At 46.0% G+C, this 17,347-nt stretch overlaps 1 protein-coding gene across 9 annotated transcripts in view; it reads left to right on the forward strand.

Annotated features, from left to right (window-relative positions):
- The window catches only part of LOC140740224 (3',5'-cyclic-AMP phosphodiesterase 4B-like), a 458,171-nt gene that overhangs the window by 394,173 nt on the left and 46,651 nt on the right, over positions 1-17,347 (forward strand). The window contains exon 1 of one of the 9 annotated variants that reach the window (XM_073069306.1): positions 13,676-14,571. The exons of the other annotated variants lie outside the window; for them this stretch is intronic. Within the exon in view, the coding sequence (XP_072925407.1) occupies positions 14,506-14,571 (66 nt within the window). The 5' untranslated portion in view covers positions 13,676-14,505. Of the gene's footprint in view, positions 1-13,675; positions 14,572-17,347 lie in introns of those variants that run through there. 9 annotated transcript variants of the gene reach the window in all.

Consider the following 17,347-nt stretch of genomic DNA (forward strand, 5'->3'; position numbering starts at 1 on the left):
CATATTTTGCTCATTGTCGAATTCGGACCAGACTGGATGTCAAGATCTTGTGATTTAAAGCCCACTAGTTTATTGAGCCGTATGGCCCCTGGCATTGATATGCACATGCTGCCTTTTTAGTACTGACTGAGATCGCAACCCTCCTTCAGTGGATACTGTTATGGTTCCTAGGATACTATAGCAGGGGCCAATTGCACAGCTCCCTAGAGGGCGAGGCCCCATTGCCCAGTCATGTGGTGCATCGCACTGCCCTTCAATTTCCCTTTTCCCCACCCAAGTTGCCTCCTTTCCCATTCCCCTCCTGCAACCCCAACTTTTCCTTACCTCCTTGGCATCCCATATAGCTGACCTGCTTCTCAGTGGGCAGTGTGCCAGTGAGACACCAGCTTCCATCTATTTACACAGAGATCATCCTCTAATTCTTGGGAATTGGGGAGAAACCACAAGTGATTTCCTGAAGTAAGGATGTCTGCTTTTGAGATTTTCTTTAGTGGCTGCCAATTTAGCGTGGTCCAAATTGGAGCACTCTTCAAGCGTTCCAAAAAATCAATTTCTAAGCAGGACAGTTTTCGATGAGCACTTGCTTGCATGCAGTTCATGAGGTCGTAGTTGGCCAGGACTGTGCTGGCTAACTACAACAGCAAATAGTTTAATTAGAACATAGAACATTACAGGCGTTTCAGCCCATAAGGTTGTAGTGTCCTTTTAACCTACTCCAAGATCACTCTAACCTTTCTATCCCACATTACCCTCCATTTTTCTTTCACCCATGTACCTATCTTAGAGTCTTCTAAATGTCCCTAAATTATCTACTTCTACCACCACTCCCTGTTGTGAGTTCCAAGCACTTTACACTCTGTGTGAAAACCTACCCCTGTACTTTCCTCCAACTGCCGTCGAAGTATGTCCTTTCATATTAGCTATTGCTGCCATGGGAGGTAAACTCAATCTGTCCAATCTATGCTCTTTATCATTTAATACACCTCTATCAAGTCGTCTCTCATCCTCCTTCACTCCAAGTAGAGAAGCCCTGCCTCTCCTCATGAGACATGCTCTCTAATCCAGGTAGCATCCTGGTAAACCCCTGCCCCCTCTCTAAAGCTTCCACCGCCTTCCTGTAATGAGGCGACCAGAACTGGACGCAATACTCCAAGTGCAGTCCAACCAGAGTTTTATAGAGCTGCAACTGCGCTTCACAGCTCTTGGACTCAATCCTCCCGACTAATGCAGGCCCACGATCTCCCTATTCCTCCACGCTACTAAGAATTCTTCCATTCACCTTGTACTCTGCCTTTGAATTTGAACTTCCAAAGTGTATCACTTCATCCTTTGCAGGGTTGAACTCCATCTGCCACTTCTCAGCCTAGCTCAGCGTCCTGTGATTGTCCTGTTGTAACCCATGACGACCATTATGTCACCTTGGTCCAGGCATTGTGCTTCAAGCTCCTGACTAAACCTTGGAGGAGTCATAAAGCTGAATTGTGACCTCAGAGTCGGTGGTGATGCGGCAGTCGGGCTGCTGCCTAGGACCCAGATGCCTATCACGTGCACGAGCACACTGAGGTTCAGCTACAATGAAAGCATTGCTTGCAAATAGACTCAGACAATGCTCAGAACATAACTATGCAAGACAGTGGGGAAAAAAAAGACTTTGCAACAGAAGATGTCTGTGCAAGAACCAAGTCGAAGAGTTGGTCCGCAATGTTGTAATGCTGAGGTGGGCTTATGGTTGTGCAGGTCGTTTCAAGAATTCGATGTGTGTAAGAGTAGCTTGCACTGGGCCTCAAAAAAAGGGTCTCGACCCGAAACGTCGCCTGTTATTCATTTCCATTGATGCTGCTCTACCTGCTGAGTCCCTCCAGCACTTTGTGTGTATTGCCCCTGAGCCTTGCAGTATGGGACATCTGGCCTCTGTACCTCCTGCCCGACAGTAGCAGTGAGAAGAAGGCGTGGCCTGGATGATGGGACTCCTCGACGATAGATGTGAGCTTCTTGAGGAAGCACCTCACGTAGTTGCTTTCCTCGGTGGGGAAGGCCGTGCCCATGATGGAGCAGGCTGAGTCAACTTCTCCCTGCAGCCTCTTCACAGAGTTCGAATCCTGTCAGGGCCGCAGTGGAAGTCCAGTTGATAATCTGGAATTTAGAAAAAAAACCAGCGATAAGTAGTATCTAGTTGATAATGACCATGTAAACCCGGTTCATTAATGCTATTTGAGGCTGTCATGTTTACTTGATCTGGTTCATATATGAGACTAGACCTGCCCCATGTGCTGACTCCTAAAGCGTACTCTGAAATGACCTAACAAGCCAATTAGTAATCACCATCAACTTCTCAATGACAATTATGGGTCAATGTTGCATTTGTACAGAGCCCTGGTGAGACCACACCTGGAGTATTGTGTACAGTTTTGGTCTCCAGGGTTAAGGAAGGACATCCTGGCTGTAGAGGAAGTGCAGCGTAGATTCACGAGGTTAATTCCTGGGATGTCTGGACTGTCTTACGCAGAGAGGTTAGAGAGACTGGGCTTGTACACGCTGGAATTAAGGAGATTGAGAGGGGATCTGATTGAAACATATAAGATTATTAAGGGATTGGACAAGATAGAGGCAGGAAATATGTTCCAGATGCTGGGAGAGTCCAGTACCAGAGGGCATAGTTTGAGAATAAGGGGTAGGTCATTTAGGACAGAGTTAAGGAAAAACTTCTTCTCCCAGAGAGTTGTAGGGGTCTGGAATGCACTGCCTCGGAAGGTAGTGGAGGCCAATTCTCTGGATGCTTTCAAGAAGGAGCTAGATAGGTATCTTATGGATAGGGGAATCAAGGGATATGGGGACAAGGCAGGAACCGGGTATTGATAGTAGTTGATCAGCCATGATCTCAAAATCGTGGTGCAGGTTCGAAGGGCCGAATGGTCTACTTCTGCACCTATTGTCTATTATCCCAAGAAATGAACGTGTCCTTCTTGGCCCCAGTCATCTTCGGTCACCAAGACTGATAGTTCCTTCTGTGACTTGCTCACTTTGATAACACAGGGATACTTCACAATGTTAGAAGGCAAGAAAAAGATTAAAATAAAAGCAAAGAACTGCAGACACTCAGCAAGCTGTAGTGTGTATGGATTTCAGCAAGGCGTTCGACAAGATTCCCCATGATGCCTACATTCAGGAGGCATGGGATCCTGAAAAATTTGGCTGCATGCATTCAGAATTGGCTTCTCGAAGCAAGCAGAGAGTGTTAGTATATGGAGCACATTCTGCCTGATTTAAGGTGATTGGGGGAAAGTATAAGGGGGATGTCAGGGGTTTTTTTTAACACAGAGAGTGGTGGGTGTATGGGTTACATTGCCGGGTTGGTGGTAGAGTAAGGTACATTAGGGACATTTAAGAGACTGTTAGATAGGCATGTGGGTGAAAGAAAAGTGGAGGGTTATGCAGGGAGGAGTTGTTAAATTGATCTTGCAGTAGGTTAAAAGGTCTGTACAGCATTGTGGGCTGAAGGGCCTGTATTCTATGTTATGTGTTCCCTGACAAGTAGCATCTGTGCAGATTGAAAGAGATGCCCTTCTTTGCAACTCCTGCATAACTGGATCTGGTCCAGCTAAAGGCGGTGCTCTTTTAGAAGTAAAGACAATTTTATATTCCGATGTCAGCTGCTTCATTCTGGACCACCTTCACACAGACTACAAAAGGTTTGGGGCATTAATTCTTTTAGACAACCAACTGGGACTTTTCCTTAAATCCCATAGGACCCTGCAAAGAACAGCAAGGTGAATGGCTAACTAATCTAGTTCTGCTGGCAAGGAAGTGAGTTTGGGGGGAGGGGGAAGAGAGAGAAAGAGTGGGAGGGGTTGGTCAGAGAGAGGTGAGGACCTCTTCTGGAACTCAGTAGCACTTGCTAGGCCACGCCACAGGGATGTAAGGATCAACTACATATTGTAAAGCTGGAGGTGATTCAGCGAAAGTGTAGGTACATTCCCATGAGAGAGAAGTGATGGGCAATGAAAACAGGAACTGCATGGATGACCTAAGTTAGAACAGAGCAGAAGCTGCATATAGAAAATGCCAGGTTGCTAATACAAGTGAAAACAGTATCATTTCATTTTAAACTTCCCTTTTGAAGTTCCTGTAATGGGAGGCAAACAGGGGCCTGGGGAAAAAATACTGTCAGCAAACTTAAAAGGTGTTCAAAAGTATTTGATGGGCTTGTGAAGCAATGGCAGCATCCATCATTAAGGACCCCCATCACCCAGGGCATGCCTCGTTCTCATTGCTACCATCAGGAAGGAGGTACAAATCACTCCTTCCTGGGTGCCTGAGTGTGCAGACTCAGTGATTCAGGGGACAACTTCTTCCCCATGCCATCTGATTTCTGAATGGACATTGAACCCATGAACACCACCTTGTTACTTTTTATTTCTATTTTTGCACTACATATTTAACTACTTTAGATACTGTAATTCAGTTTTTTTCCCTAGTATTATGTTTGTGTATATATCACAATAAATATATCACACATAATAGTGAAAAAAACTGAATTACAGTGAGTGTTGTGTGTGTGCACACACACACACATATTTACTGTAATTCAATTGTTTTTCTATTATCATGTATTGCATTGTGCTGCTGCTGCAAAGGGAACGAATTTCATGACATATGCCAGTGATATTAAACCTGATTCTCATTCTGAAATGGGTAAGGCATTAGGAGAGTCACGGAGCTGATTGGAAACTAAAAAGGAGATTTGCTCATTGGTACTGAATGAGTAATATGCCATTCTTCACCACAGAAGAAGATGCTGCAAAGGGAGATGTATTTGACACTCTCCATGGGTTAGAATTGGTAAAGGAAGAGGTGCTAGAAAGGGCTGACTACCTTAGGTGCTATGTACGTGGAATTTGCATGTTCTGCCAGTGATGATGTGAGTTTCCTCTGGGTGCTCCAGTTTCCTCTCACATCCCAAAAACATGCCAGTTGGTGGTTAGTTGACTGCTGGTGTGCCAGTGAGTGAGAGAATCTGTGAATGTTGATGGGAACATAAAGGCAATAAAATGGGAACTGAGGAGAGAAATGCGATACTAGCATTCATTTCAAGAAGACTAGAATATAAGAGCAAGGAGACAAGATTGAGTCTTTACAAGGCACTGGTAAGGCCTCATATGGAGTATCGTGAGCAGTTTTGGGCCCCTTATCTCAGAAAGGATATGTTGCTGTTGGAGTGGCTCAAAGTCATGAAAATGATTCCGTGATTAAAAGCAACGCGCACAAATTGCTGGAGGAACTCGGCAGGCCAGGCAGCATCTATGAAAAGGGTACAATCGATGTTTCCGGCCAAAACCCTTCGGCAGGAAGGGTTTCTCTTGTTTTCTGGGATTAAAAGGCTTGTCATATGAAGAGAATCAGGGCCTATATTCACTGGAATTCAGAAGAATGGAGGTGGGGTAGTGGCCTCATTAAAAACCTACCAAATATTGAAAAGCCTTGATAGAGCAGATGTGGAGAGGATGTTTCCCAAAGTAGGGGAGTCTAAGTCTAGAGGACACAGCCTCAGTATAGAGGGATGTCCTTTTAGAACATGAGAGGGTGGTGAATCTGTGGATTTCATTGCCACAGGCAGCTGTGGGGGCCAAGTCACTGGGTATAGTTAAGGCAGAGGTTGGTACATTCTTGATTAGCCAGGGCATGGAGGGATAAGGGGAGAAGGCAGGAGATTGGGTCTGAGAGGGAAAATGGACCAGCCATGATGAAGTGACAGAGAAGACTCGATGGGCCAAGTGGGCTAATTCTGCTACACGTATCTCCTATAGTTTAGAATGGGTGCTTGGTGTTAGTGCAAGCACAGTGGGCTGAAGGACTGTTTTTGAGCTCTGCTCAAGTAAGTCGGATTGCATTGATGGAAAAGACAGCATTACTGGTTCGGGTTAGAGAGGCTTTGTCAGAAGTGGAAAAGAGCGAATAGTTTAACATTGCAGAGAAGGTACAGACGTGGACAAAGTGATGCATTTTGAAACTTCCATTTTCAGATGGGCGACAGCTTATTGGCAGTTTATAAAGCAAGAAATATAAATGAATACTTATTATACTTTTTCTGTGAAATTTGTGGTAAACAATAAAGAGGCGAGAGAAAGTGAGGCTGACTCGAGGGCCGGGGTGTGTGCAGGTGCAATGCAGAGTCGGAGTGAGGTTGAGCACGGTCAAGGGGAAGTGGTTGGAGTGAGGTCGAGACAGAGCTGGGGTGTGCGAAGCAGAGGAAAGTCAGAGATTAGGAGTTTCAGAGCCCGAATACCTAAATCAAGAGCGAAGTTGGATTGATCTAAGGGTTGAGCCGATTTGGAATGGTCGGGTATGGGCCAGAACGTGGCGGTGGGGTCCAGGCCCAGAGTATATCAGTGGAACGGGGCCTGGGTCTTAGAGCAAGGAATGACCCGATGTTTGGACAATTTAAACACCGTGCTAGATGGATTGAAAAGGTTCGCTGCTCTGCAGCGTCTACTCTGCTCTCCACGGCACTAAACCTGAGCTGTGGCCTGCACCACCTGCTCCTGACTGCATGTCTGCAACCTCGATTTTGCTCCGCTGTGTGATGAACTGAGGTTAAGGCTGTGGCCTGCTCTGTCTGCTCCGGGCTTCGTGTCTATCGACTCACTTTAGTTCTGAATGCTGTTGCTTGCTTTTATTGTTTGCACGACTTGAGTTTTCTTCTCTCTCTCTGAACATTGGGTGTTTGTTGGTCTTTTTTTAAATGGTATTTTTCAGGTTTCTTGTTTTGTGGCTGCCTGTAAGCAGACATATTTCAAGGTTGTATATTTTATACATACTTTGTTATTAAATGTACTTTGAACTTCGGTGGAAAATTGAGAAAAGGCAATAGAAAACAGGCACAGTTCCAAAAGGGCACAAGAATGGAGAGATCTAGGGGCTAACATGCGTAGTTGAAACTCACAGGATGGATTAAGAAAGTATAAATATCTTGTTCAAAAATATGACGTTCAAGAGAATGGGCATCCTGATTACTTACTTCCCATTATGCCGCTGGCATTTAAGGCAGCAATGATGGTCCTCCACCTCTGTCTCTGTTCAGGGCTTCCTTCAAGTCATAGCTCCCTCACAGTTTTCACTACTGTCAGTCATGCAAGTCCCAGGTGGAGACTCAGGAATACCATCGCACTCAGATGTAGAAGGGTTCTTCGTTGTTGTTTCTGTTACAGTTTTGTTTGACCAGTCAGAGTCGTTAGCCCTGAAGTGAACCCCCGAACCTGGAAGACCGGTAGACCACTCTTGGTCTGTCCTGATTGACCCTTAATAAGCTGTGGGCTTGGCCATAACTGTTGTATCTAGTTTTGGGTGCTGCCTTTACAAAGATGTGAAGGCTTGGGAGAGCAGCACAGAAGAGATTTACCAAAAGGATTGCATGGATGAGGGACTTCATTCTGTGGGCAGACTGGAGAAGCTGGAACACAACGAGCTTGCAAGGGGATCTGGTGGAAGTATTTAAAACATGAAGCTCATTGACAGAGTAATGGAGTAAGACTTTTCTCATTGGAGGACAGTTGAAAACTATTGTTCAAAGAGTCGAGAGCAAAAAGCAGATAATTTTTTTTACGCATCAAGCAGATAAACCTGCAATGCACTGCCTAATAGTTGAGGAGGCAGATTCAATTATAGTGTTTAAAAGGGAGTTGGATAAACATCTGAAAGAAAATAGTTTGCAGGTTTATGGGATAGGATAGGATGTTGAGGCAGAATTACTCTTGTGTATAGTCAGTATAGAATACTTGGGCCACCTTTCATGCTGCAACCATTCTGTAATTAGGAGGCATACTGTATGTCAGCCCTGGCCGGACCAGTGAAGATGTTCCCTGTACTGAACGATACTAATGGAACAACAATCTGTCAACATGATGCTCGTTTCGTGGCTGACAGTTCGTTAATTGAGTTACATCTCTCACTAGAGGGGTGCTTGGACGTGCAACCCTTCGATTATAAATGAGGCATTGTGACCTGTAAGTGTGTCTGCTGACTTTTGGTCTCCTGGCCCCCTTTGCCCAGTTCCCAGCATGGGTTTTAGTGATACTCTATGTAGATTATCTACACTCCATCTTGTAACTTCCAAGTTTTGTGTGTTCTGAGCATTAAGAAGATAAAAAGCACTACTCTACTGTGCAGGGTCTACTTGTAATACGTGCTTGCTTGAGTGAAGCATGTCTAGATGTTAAAGAGTGACAATGCATGGGTGCTCTCCCTACCCATCCCTTTCCCTCTCAGGTACATCCAGAAAAGTCATTCTCTTCAGGAGACTCCAGTAAATCTCTCTTAGAACTCCCACAACATTTTACTGGACTGAGGTCAGAGATTGCAAAGGTCAGTGTCCATATTCTGCCAAGACATTACCAGCAGTGTTGTCAATTGGCACCAATTGCCTAAACAGGCTCCAAGGAACCAAATCCCAGAGGTGGGGCACGATTGTCTTCCCTCAGCATTTGTGCAGGTGTGGCAAAGAGGAGCCCTGGTAAAACTGAAATCAGTGGAAATCAAGGGGAAAAAGCTCCAGTGGCACGAATAATCCAACATGGAAACAGGCTATTCTACCCAGCTGGTACATGCTGACTGCAATGCTAGTCCCAGTAACTTTGATAATAGATTTAATATAACTGAGTTATAAGGAAAGGCTGAATAGGTTAAGACTTTGTTCCTTGGAATGTAGAAGATTGAGAGAAGATTTGATGGAAGTGTACAAAATTATTAGGGTAAATGCAAACAGGCTTTTTCCACTGAGGTTAGGTGGGACTACAACTAGAGGTCATGGTTTAAAGGTGAAATGTTTAAGAGAAACATGAGGGAAACTTCCTTCACTTAGAGGGTCATGAGAGTGTGGAATAGCTTCCAGCTGAGGTGGTGCTTATGATCTTGATTTCAGTGTTTAAGAGAAGTTTGGATAGGTACATGGATGGGACAGGTATGGAGGGCTATGGTCCCGGTGCTGGTCACTGGGAGTAACCAGTTTAAATAGTTCGGCATGGATTAGATGAGCCAAGGAGCCAGTTTCTGTGCAGTACTTTTTTATGACTCTATTTACTTTGAACTTTGAATAATTTGGCATTGCTAGTGGAGGTTTCAATTTTCCTAGTATTGACTGGGCCACCCAGAGCCCAAAGGACCCAGATGGGGCAGAATTTGTGTGGAGTGTCCAAGGCAGTTTCCTCACACAATATGTAGAGTGAGCAGTATTCTTTTTTGGGAGCAGCAATGCTGGACCTTCTCGTAGGAAACAAAGAGAGCCAGGAAACTGGGTCCAGTGACCACAGTTCTATTGGCTTTAAAATAGTTACAGAATAAGATAGAACAGGTCTTGAGCTTCACCTGGGCCAATGTTGAAGGCATTGGGCAGGATCTAGCTGGAGCCAACTGGGCGACTTTATCTAAAGACACGACACAGTCGGCAACTGGGAGGCTTTTAAAAGGGGCTTATCAAGAGTCCAGCGACATCATCTTCTTGTTGGGGTGAAGGGTTGACATATTTGCTTCATCTACCCTTCATACCAAATTCAGGAGAGTCTGGATGACAAGAGATCTGGTAAGGAAATAGAAAAAAATGTCTAGTCCAAGCCAAATCATTTGAACTGCCTACTCCTATTGACCTGTACTGGACCGTAGCCCATCATACCCCAACCATCCACATACCTCTCCAAACTTCTCTTAAACAATGAGGTTCTGGTAAGGAAAAGGGAGGAAAGGTACATTGTGACTAGGCAGTTGAGTATGAAAGAATCCCTCAACAGCAGTGTATCATGTTTCTTAAAGAAAATAAGGGTATTAATGAGGCTTTATAAAGCACCAGTGAGGCCTCACTTGGAGTATTGTGAGCAGTTCTGGGCTCCTTATCTAACAAAGGATGTGCTGACATTGGAGAGGGTTCATGAAAATGATTCCAGGATTGAAAGGCTTGTCTTGTGAAGAGTGTCAGGGCCTGTATTCACTGGAATTCAGAAGAACAAAGGATGACCTCATTGAAACCTATCGAATGTTGAAAGACCTCAAGAGAGTGGATATGGAGAGGATATTTCTTAAGATGGGGGAGTATAAAACTAGACACTGAATCAGAATAGAGGGGCGCCCTTTTAGAATGGAGATGAGGAATTTCTTTAGCCAGAGAGTGGTGAATCTGTGGAATCTGTTGCCACAGGCAGCTGTGAAGGTCAAGTCATTGAGTATATTCAGAGGTTGATAGATTCTTGATTAGTCAGGGCATGAAGGGATATGGGGAGAAGGCAGGAAATAGGGGCTGAGCGGGAAAATGGATCAGCCATGATGAAATGGTAGCCCAGACCCAATGGGCGAAATGCCTCATTCTGCTCCTAAATCTTATGGTCTTATAAGTAGTGAGTCTTGGATCATTTGCTTATTATGGGGAAGGAAGTATTTGTTGTTCTAAAGTGTATTAAAGTGGGTAAATCCCCAGGCCCTGACCAAGTGCACGCCAGACATTATGGGAGGCCAGAGCAGATACTGCAGGGACTTCTGTAGAGATATTTGCTTCTTTGTTAACCGCAGGTGAAGGTTCAGAAGACTGCAGGCTGGCTCATGTTTCTTTATTGTTCCACAAAATTGAAATCTCCACCGGCAGTGCCCTACTGACATCACCAACATATGTCATGAAATTTGTTGTCTTTGTGTCAGCAGTACAATGCAATACATAATAATAGAGAAAGAAAAACAGAATTACAGTGGGTTTATGCAGTGAATATATAACAGTTAAATAAATAGTGCAAAAAAATTGTAGTGAGGTAGTGTTCATGGGTTCAACGCCCATTCAGAAATCTGACACAGAAGGGAAATCTAGCTTCAATCTGAAGCTGTTCCTGAATTGCCGAGTGTGTCTTCAGGCTTCTGCCCCTCCTTCCTGATGGTAGCAATGAGACGAGGGCATGTCCTGAGTATTGGGGGTCCTTAATGATGGACGCTGCCTTTATGAGGCATCGCTCTTAGAAGATGCCCCGGATACTACGGAGGCCAGTGCTTATGATGGAACTGAATAAGTTTACAACTTTCGATCCTGTGCAATAGCCCCACCCCCATTATTAGACTGTGATGCAGCCAGTTAGAATGCGCCCTATGGGGCATCTGTAAAAGGTTTCCAGTGTTTCTGGAGACATAACAAATCTTCCCAAACTCCAAATGAAGTGTAGTCGCTATCTTGCCTTCTTTGTAGCTGCATCGATAGGTTGGGTGCAGGTAGGTCCTCAGAGATATTGACACCCCAGGTGCTTGAAATTGGCCTGCCATTCTATAAGGGTGTTTTGGAATCGGTTTATTATTGTCACATGTACAAAAATAAAAGAGATTTGCTTTACTTGTCGCAGACATTGAAACATAGAGCGAAATAAATTACCAGTGGAATCTGAGGGGTACAATGGGCAGCCTGCAAGTGTTGTCATGCTTCTGGCGCGAACTTAGTATGCCCTCAACTTATTAACCCCGTCAGTATGTCTTTGGAGTATGGGTGAGACCAGAGCTGCTGGACGAAACCCCCGGGGTCACGGGGAAATCCCTCACAGACAGCGGCAGGAATTGAACCCCAGTTTCTGGCACTGTATGCATTACACTAACCACAACACCATGCTGCCATTATACACTGAAACGCTTGGCTTGCACACTATTCATACAGATCAGATCCTTACAAAATGTATTGGGCTAGGTTTAGGTAAAACAGTAACAATGCAGAATAAAGTGCAAGAGCTACAGAGGAAGTGTGGTGCAGGTAAATGGTAAAGTGCAGATCATAATGAGGTTGATTGTGAGGTCAAGTGTCCATGTTTTTATACAAGGGGTCTGTCCAGGAGTCTGAGGACAGTGTCTGGAGTACATGGTTTCAGTCTTTTGATCTTCTTCCCTGTGGAAGAGGGCAGAGGAGAGAAATCTGGACTGGGTGGGGTCTTTGATTTTGCTGGCTGCCTTACTGAGACAGTGAGAAGTGTAGACAGACTCTATAGAAGGGAGGCTGGTTCCTGTGATGTGCTGAGCTGTGTCCACAACTCTCTGCAGTTTCTTGTGATCACGAGCAAAGCAGTTGCCGTGCCAAGCCGTTACGTATCCAGGTAGGATGCTTCCTATGGCGCATCGACAAAGATTGGTAAGGATCGTTGGGGACATACTGAATTTGTTTAGGCTCCTGAGGAAGTAGAGGCATTGCTGAGCTCCGCTGGCAGTAGTGACAGTGCATGGTTGGACCAGGACAGGCTATCGATGATGTTCACACCTAGGGAACTTGACACTCTCAACTTCAGCACCACTGATGTAGGTAGGATCATGTACAGTGCGTACACACCCCCTTTCTGAAGTCAGTGGTCAGCTCTTTCGTTGACGTTGAGAGAAAGTTTGTTGTCATGATGATATCATGTCACTAAGGTGTCGATCTCCTCCCTGGATGCTGAACCATCGATATTTGAGATAGGCCCATCACAGTGGGATCGTCTGCAAGCTTGTAGATGAAGTTCGAGCAAAATCTTGCCTCGCATTTGAGAGTGTACCGGGAATGGGGTCAGGGGCTGAGGATACAACCTTGTAGAGCACCAGTGTTTAGAATAATCGTGGCAGAGGTGTTACTGCCTATCCTTATCGAGTGTGGCTGACCTTTCACCTCCTCGTCACTTCTTTCGTACTGATCTCCAGACACTTGATTCCTTTATATCTCAGAAAGGGAACAGAAGCCAGTCATTGCGAACTTGAACCCAAGTCCATCAGCAATAGTCGTCAAACAATGAGGCACTCGTTCAGTGTTGTTCCTACTGGCTGTACGGTACTTACTTGCCCTTTGTCAGTTCATTGGGCTCTCAAGGCAGTGCTGCCTGCAATGTTGCATTCCATTAAGACCACCCTCTGAGAAAATGGTAAGAGAAAAAGGGATCAAGGGGCTAGGGAGAGTGGGGGGGGGGGGATGAGAAAGAGAATCAGAGACATTAGATATTGATAGTGAGTCATATAGTTAAATCGAGGGAGAAAGAGAGAGGGAAACAAACATTGGTTAATGGGTCAGATAGTTATAGAGAGAGAAACAGACATTGGTTATGGATAATGGGTCAGATAGTTAGAGAGAGAGAAACAGACATTGGTTATGGATAATGGGTCAGATAGTTAGAGAGAGAGAAACAGACATTGATTGTTGGTAACGGGTCAGATAGTTAAGTAGAGAGAGAGAGAAACAGATACATTGGTTATGGATAATGGGTCAGATAATTAGATAGATGAAAGAAAGAGAGAAACAGACATTGGTTATGGATAATGGGTAAGATAGTTTCAGAGAGAGAGAGAGAGAGAGAGTGTGTGTGAATGAGGAGAATGAGCCAAAGGATGTCAGTGGGGGGAGGGGGAGGGGAAGGAGGCAGTGAGAGAGGTAGATCATGAGATGAAATCAATTTTGTACCATCGAGGTATCAGGCAGGCAGCAGCAGAGATTAATCTGCTCCTGGGATTGGCCCATTTAATGAATGTTTTCTGCTCCTCCCACTGATTGCCTGTAATTTCAAAGGGGTTTCAAGAAAGCGGGTGTGGGGTTATTAAAGTTCACCCGTGGCTGTTAGTGCATGCAGTGTGTGTGTGTGTGTGTGTGTTTTTGTGTGCGTGTGTGTGTGCGCGCGTGTGTGTGTCTCCCCAGTGTGATGCTGCTGCTGATGCACACCTCCCCAACCCCCTCCTTTACATCACTGACTGCAGCAAGGATACACAGGAACAGCTTGCAAAGCTCTGCCGGTGCTGGGGTGACAGAGAAGGCTGTAAACACTCTGCATTCCAGACATCCGAGGGAGAGCGGGAGAGGCTGGGAAGCAGTGGAAGGCCTCGAGCACTGCGCAAGATCATCAATAAGGTTAAGACACGGTGACTCCTGTGTCCTCGAGGATTGTCTAAGAGTGGTACCCAATATAGAGAGAGAGAGAGGCTCCATTTTACAGTGCTGTCTCCCTGGATTGAACGTGACAACCTTTGTGCTTCACCTTGCTGAGTGCTGAGGATTCCCATGCTGCCAGCTACGAGCACAACGGGTGCGGACAACGTGAGCAGGGGAGCCTGATGCAGCCTCACTTCTCGCCTCCATACTGCAGTGTACAGTGGGGAGCCAGAGTCTGCACTGCAGGGAGACATCTTGTCACCGGCTGCTTGCTTTGGCCTGTATCAGCTGGGACCTCCGGTGGCTTGCTCTCGCTGCATCGAGCACCCAGCGTCATCAGAGAGAGGGTGCGGGTAGCCAGGCCGGTGATCCATCCCTGAGGGCTCGGGTCCTGGCTCCTGCGTTCTGGCTCAGACAACATGCCAGGAGGATGCCCGTCCCCTGAGGTCACTCCGGATTAAAGTGCACTGAATGAGCTCTGCAAGCTCGGAGCCCCCTCTCTCGACTCAGACGTGGTCTCAGGAAGCCAGAGGGCAGCGCTGGGAAGGGGCTCCCCGGATTATCGGTGCGGAATTCCGCGTTGGAGCGGGCATTCTCCAGGATCAACTGCCGGCACCCGACAGAAGATGCCTCTCGTTGACTTTTTTTGTGAGACCTGCTCCAAGCCCTGGCTGGTCGCCTGGTGGGGTCAGGTAGGACCTTGCTAATCTGCTCTCCTCTTGTGTAGCACCACTGAAGGCCTCTGCCTGACTCAGGGCCGGTGGCTGGTTTCCCACACCTGTGTAATTCGCTTACCTACCCACTCGGTGTGTGTATATGAGGAATCTGGTCTTGGGGCAGGACTGAAGCTCCCCTGCTGTAATTGGGTAACGGTTTGTTTGTGTGGGACAGGGGAGTGCTGAAGGAAGGGGCTCCCTTTCCTGATACCATGGTGTTACAGTTATGCCTCCTGTTTTCCCCCTAAAAGCCACCGAGGAGGCTTAACGGAGGCCGAGACAAACACCCAGGAAGTGGGAACTGGAAAGACATTGTTTGCCTTCTGGACTGACCTCTAGCTTGTTCCCACGCTCTGCCATCCATAAAACGTACAAGCAGAATTAGGCCATTTGGCCCATTGGGTCTGTTCTATCATTTCATCATGGCTGATTTATTATCCCTCCATCCCATTTATCTGCCTTCTCCCCACAACCTTTGACACCCTTACTAATCAAGAAACTGTAAACATACCCTAAGAGTTGACCTCCAAAGCCACCTTGGGCAATGAATTCCACAGATTTGCCACCCTCTGGCGAATGAAATCCTGGCAGGTGACAAACTGAGGGTAGTGGTCCACTGGCATCCCGTACCCCTGTCAGTATTGTGAACACAGGGTAAATGGATTGGAGCCAGAGCGACACTCTTTCATCCCTTTGGCCAAGCCCAGTCTCTGCCCACCACGGTTCCAGAAGCGACTACAATCCTCTGAACCACCCAGGGATCTTTTCCTGTGTGAGGGGCACAATGTAAGCACAGGAGGTTATTCAGATGCTGGAAATCCAGAGTAACACACAAAAAGTGCCAGAGGAACTCAGCCGGTCAGACAGCATCTATGGAGAGGAATAAAGAATTTTTGTTACAGACCGGGACCTTTCACCGAAGGGTGGAAGGGTCTCGGCCTGTAACGTTGACTCGTTATTCCTCTCCATAGATGCTGCCTGACCTCCTGAGTTCCTCTGGCATTTTAAAGGTAAATGCAGATTCTCCATGTAAACGGTGGACGGGTGGAGCATCTGAACCGGTGCAAATGTGAAGCCCTCGTGGTCCAGTAGCCTGTTCAGAGTTTGGGCTCATGTTCCTATGGTAACCAGATGCTGGTGCAGTGGGGTGTTTGCTTTCAAGATGGCTGGTGAGGAGAGGGAAATGGAACTTAGATTTATAAAGATATATGGTGTAGCTAATGTTCATGTTTAGTGTTTCAATCATTGTCATATTTGCAAATTCCTGTGATCAGTTTGTAAAGGTCTTCAGGGAGATGGTTGTTTGTGACTCATCGGCCTGAATATGGCGGAGGGGTAGGTTGCTTGGATTGAGTGCATGCAGATACAGTGGGACTGAACAAAACATGCAGATGGAAGTATGATCCCATGAGGATCTGTGTAGCAAGCTGGACAATAAGCTGCAGTCATCTGTGATCCAGCATTAACCAGAAGTATTTTCAATGCAGAGTTACTAGCCTGCAAGTGACAGCAATATGGATGTTACACAGCAAGAGGCCACTCCGCTCCTGAAGCACACCCCTGCTCTTTAAAACAACTCTCCAACTAATCTCACTCCCCCCACTCTTTTCCCACAACCCCACACTTTGAAGTATTTTTTCCCGATTTCCTTTTAAAAGTTGCTGTTAAATCTGTTTTTAGGCAGCACATTCCAGATCACAGTCACGGCACAGCAACGTTTCCCCTAATCGCTTGCCAAATCCTTTCCATCTGTATCCGGCTGTCGCTGATGCTGCTGTCAGTGGGAACACTCTCTCCCTGTCCATTCAATCAAAGCTGTACAGCTGACGTCAGGAAGGACAGATTTTGAGGCCCAGATGTGATAGCAGGTTGCACAGAACTGTATCGTACAACCAGTAAAACCTTGTGTGCTCTGCTTAAAACCACCACCAATCCTTTGGTCCTAATCACCTTTTTCTATACTCGGCGGCCACATTATTAGGTATATATGCCTTGTTCCTAATAACGTGGCCACTGAGTGTATAGTATGTTTGTAGTCTTCTGAGCCGTTGCCCATCCACTTCATGGTTCAATGTGTTGTGTGTTCAGAAATGCCCATCTGCAAGGCCTGGTTATTTGAGTTTCTGTCAGCTTCCTGTCAACGTGAACTGGCCTGTCCATTTTCTGCTGAACTCTCATTAACAAGGCAATTTTGCCTCCAGAACTGCCGCTCCTATATATATATATATATATATATTTTGTTTTTCACACCATTCTCTGTGAACTCTAGAGACTGTTGTAAGTGAGAATCCCAGAACAGCAATTTCTGAAATACTCAAGCCACCCTGCCTGGGACCAACAATTGTTCCACAGCCAACAAAACATGAGAAAATTTGCAGGTGCTGGAAATCCAGAGCAACACACACAAAATCCTGGAGGAACTCAGCAGGCCAGGCAGCATCTGTGGAAAAGAGTAAACAGTTGATGTTTCTTCAGTACATAATCAACTATACACACACACACACACACACACACACATCAACTACACACACACACACACACACACACACACACACACACACACTCACACACACACACACACACACACACACACACACACACACACACACACACACACACACACATTAATCACAGTCAAATCATTTGGGTCATATTTCTTCCCCATTCTGATGTTTGGTCTGAATAATAGCTGAACCGCTTGACCACGGGGAAGAAATGTGATCTCGGTGACTTTGACCATGAACTGATTGTT

The sequence above is a fragment of the Hemitrygon akajei genome, chromosome 16 (assembly GCF_048418815.1).
Source record: "Hemitrygon akajei chromosome 16, sHemAka1.3, whole genome shotgun sequence".
Lineage (NCBI taxonomy): Eukaryota > Metazoa > Chordata > Chondrichthyes > Myliobatiformes > Dasyatidae > Hemitrygon > Hemitrygon akajei.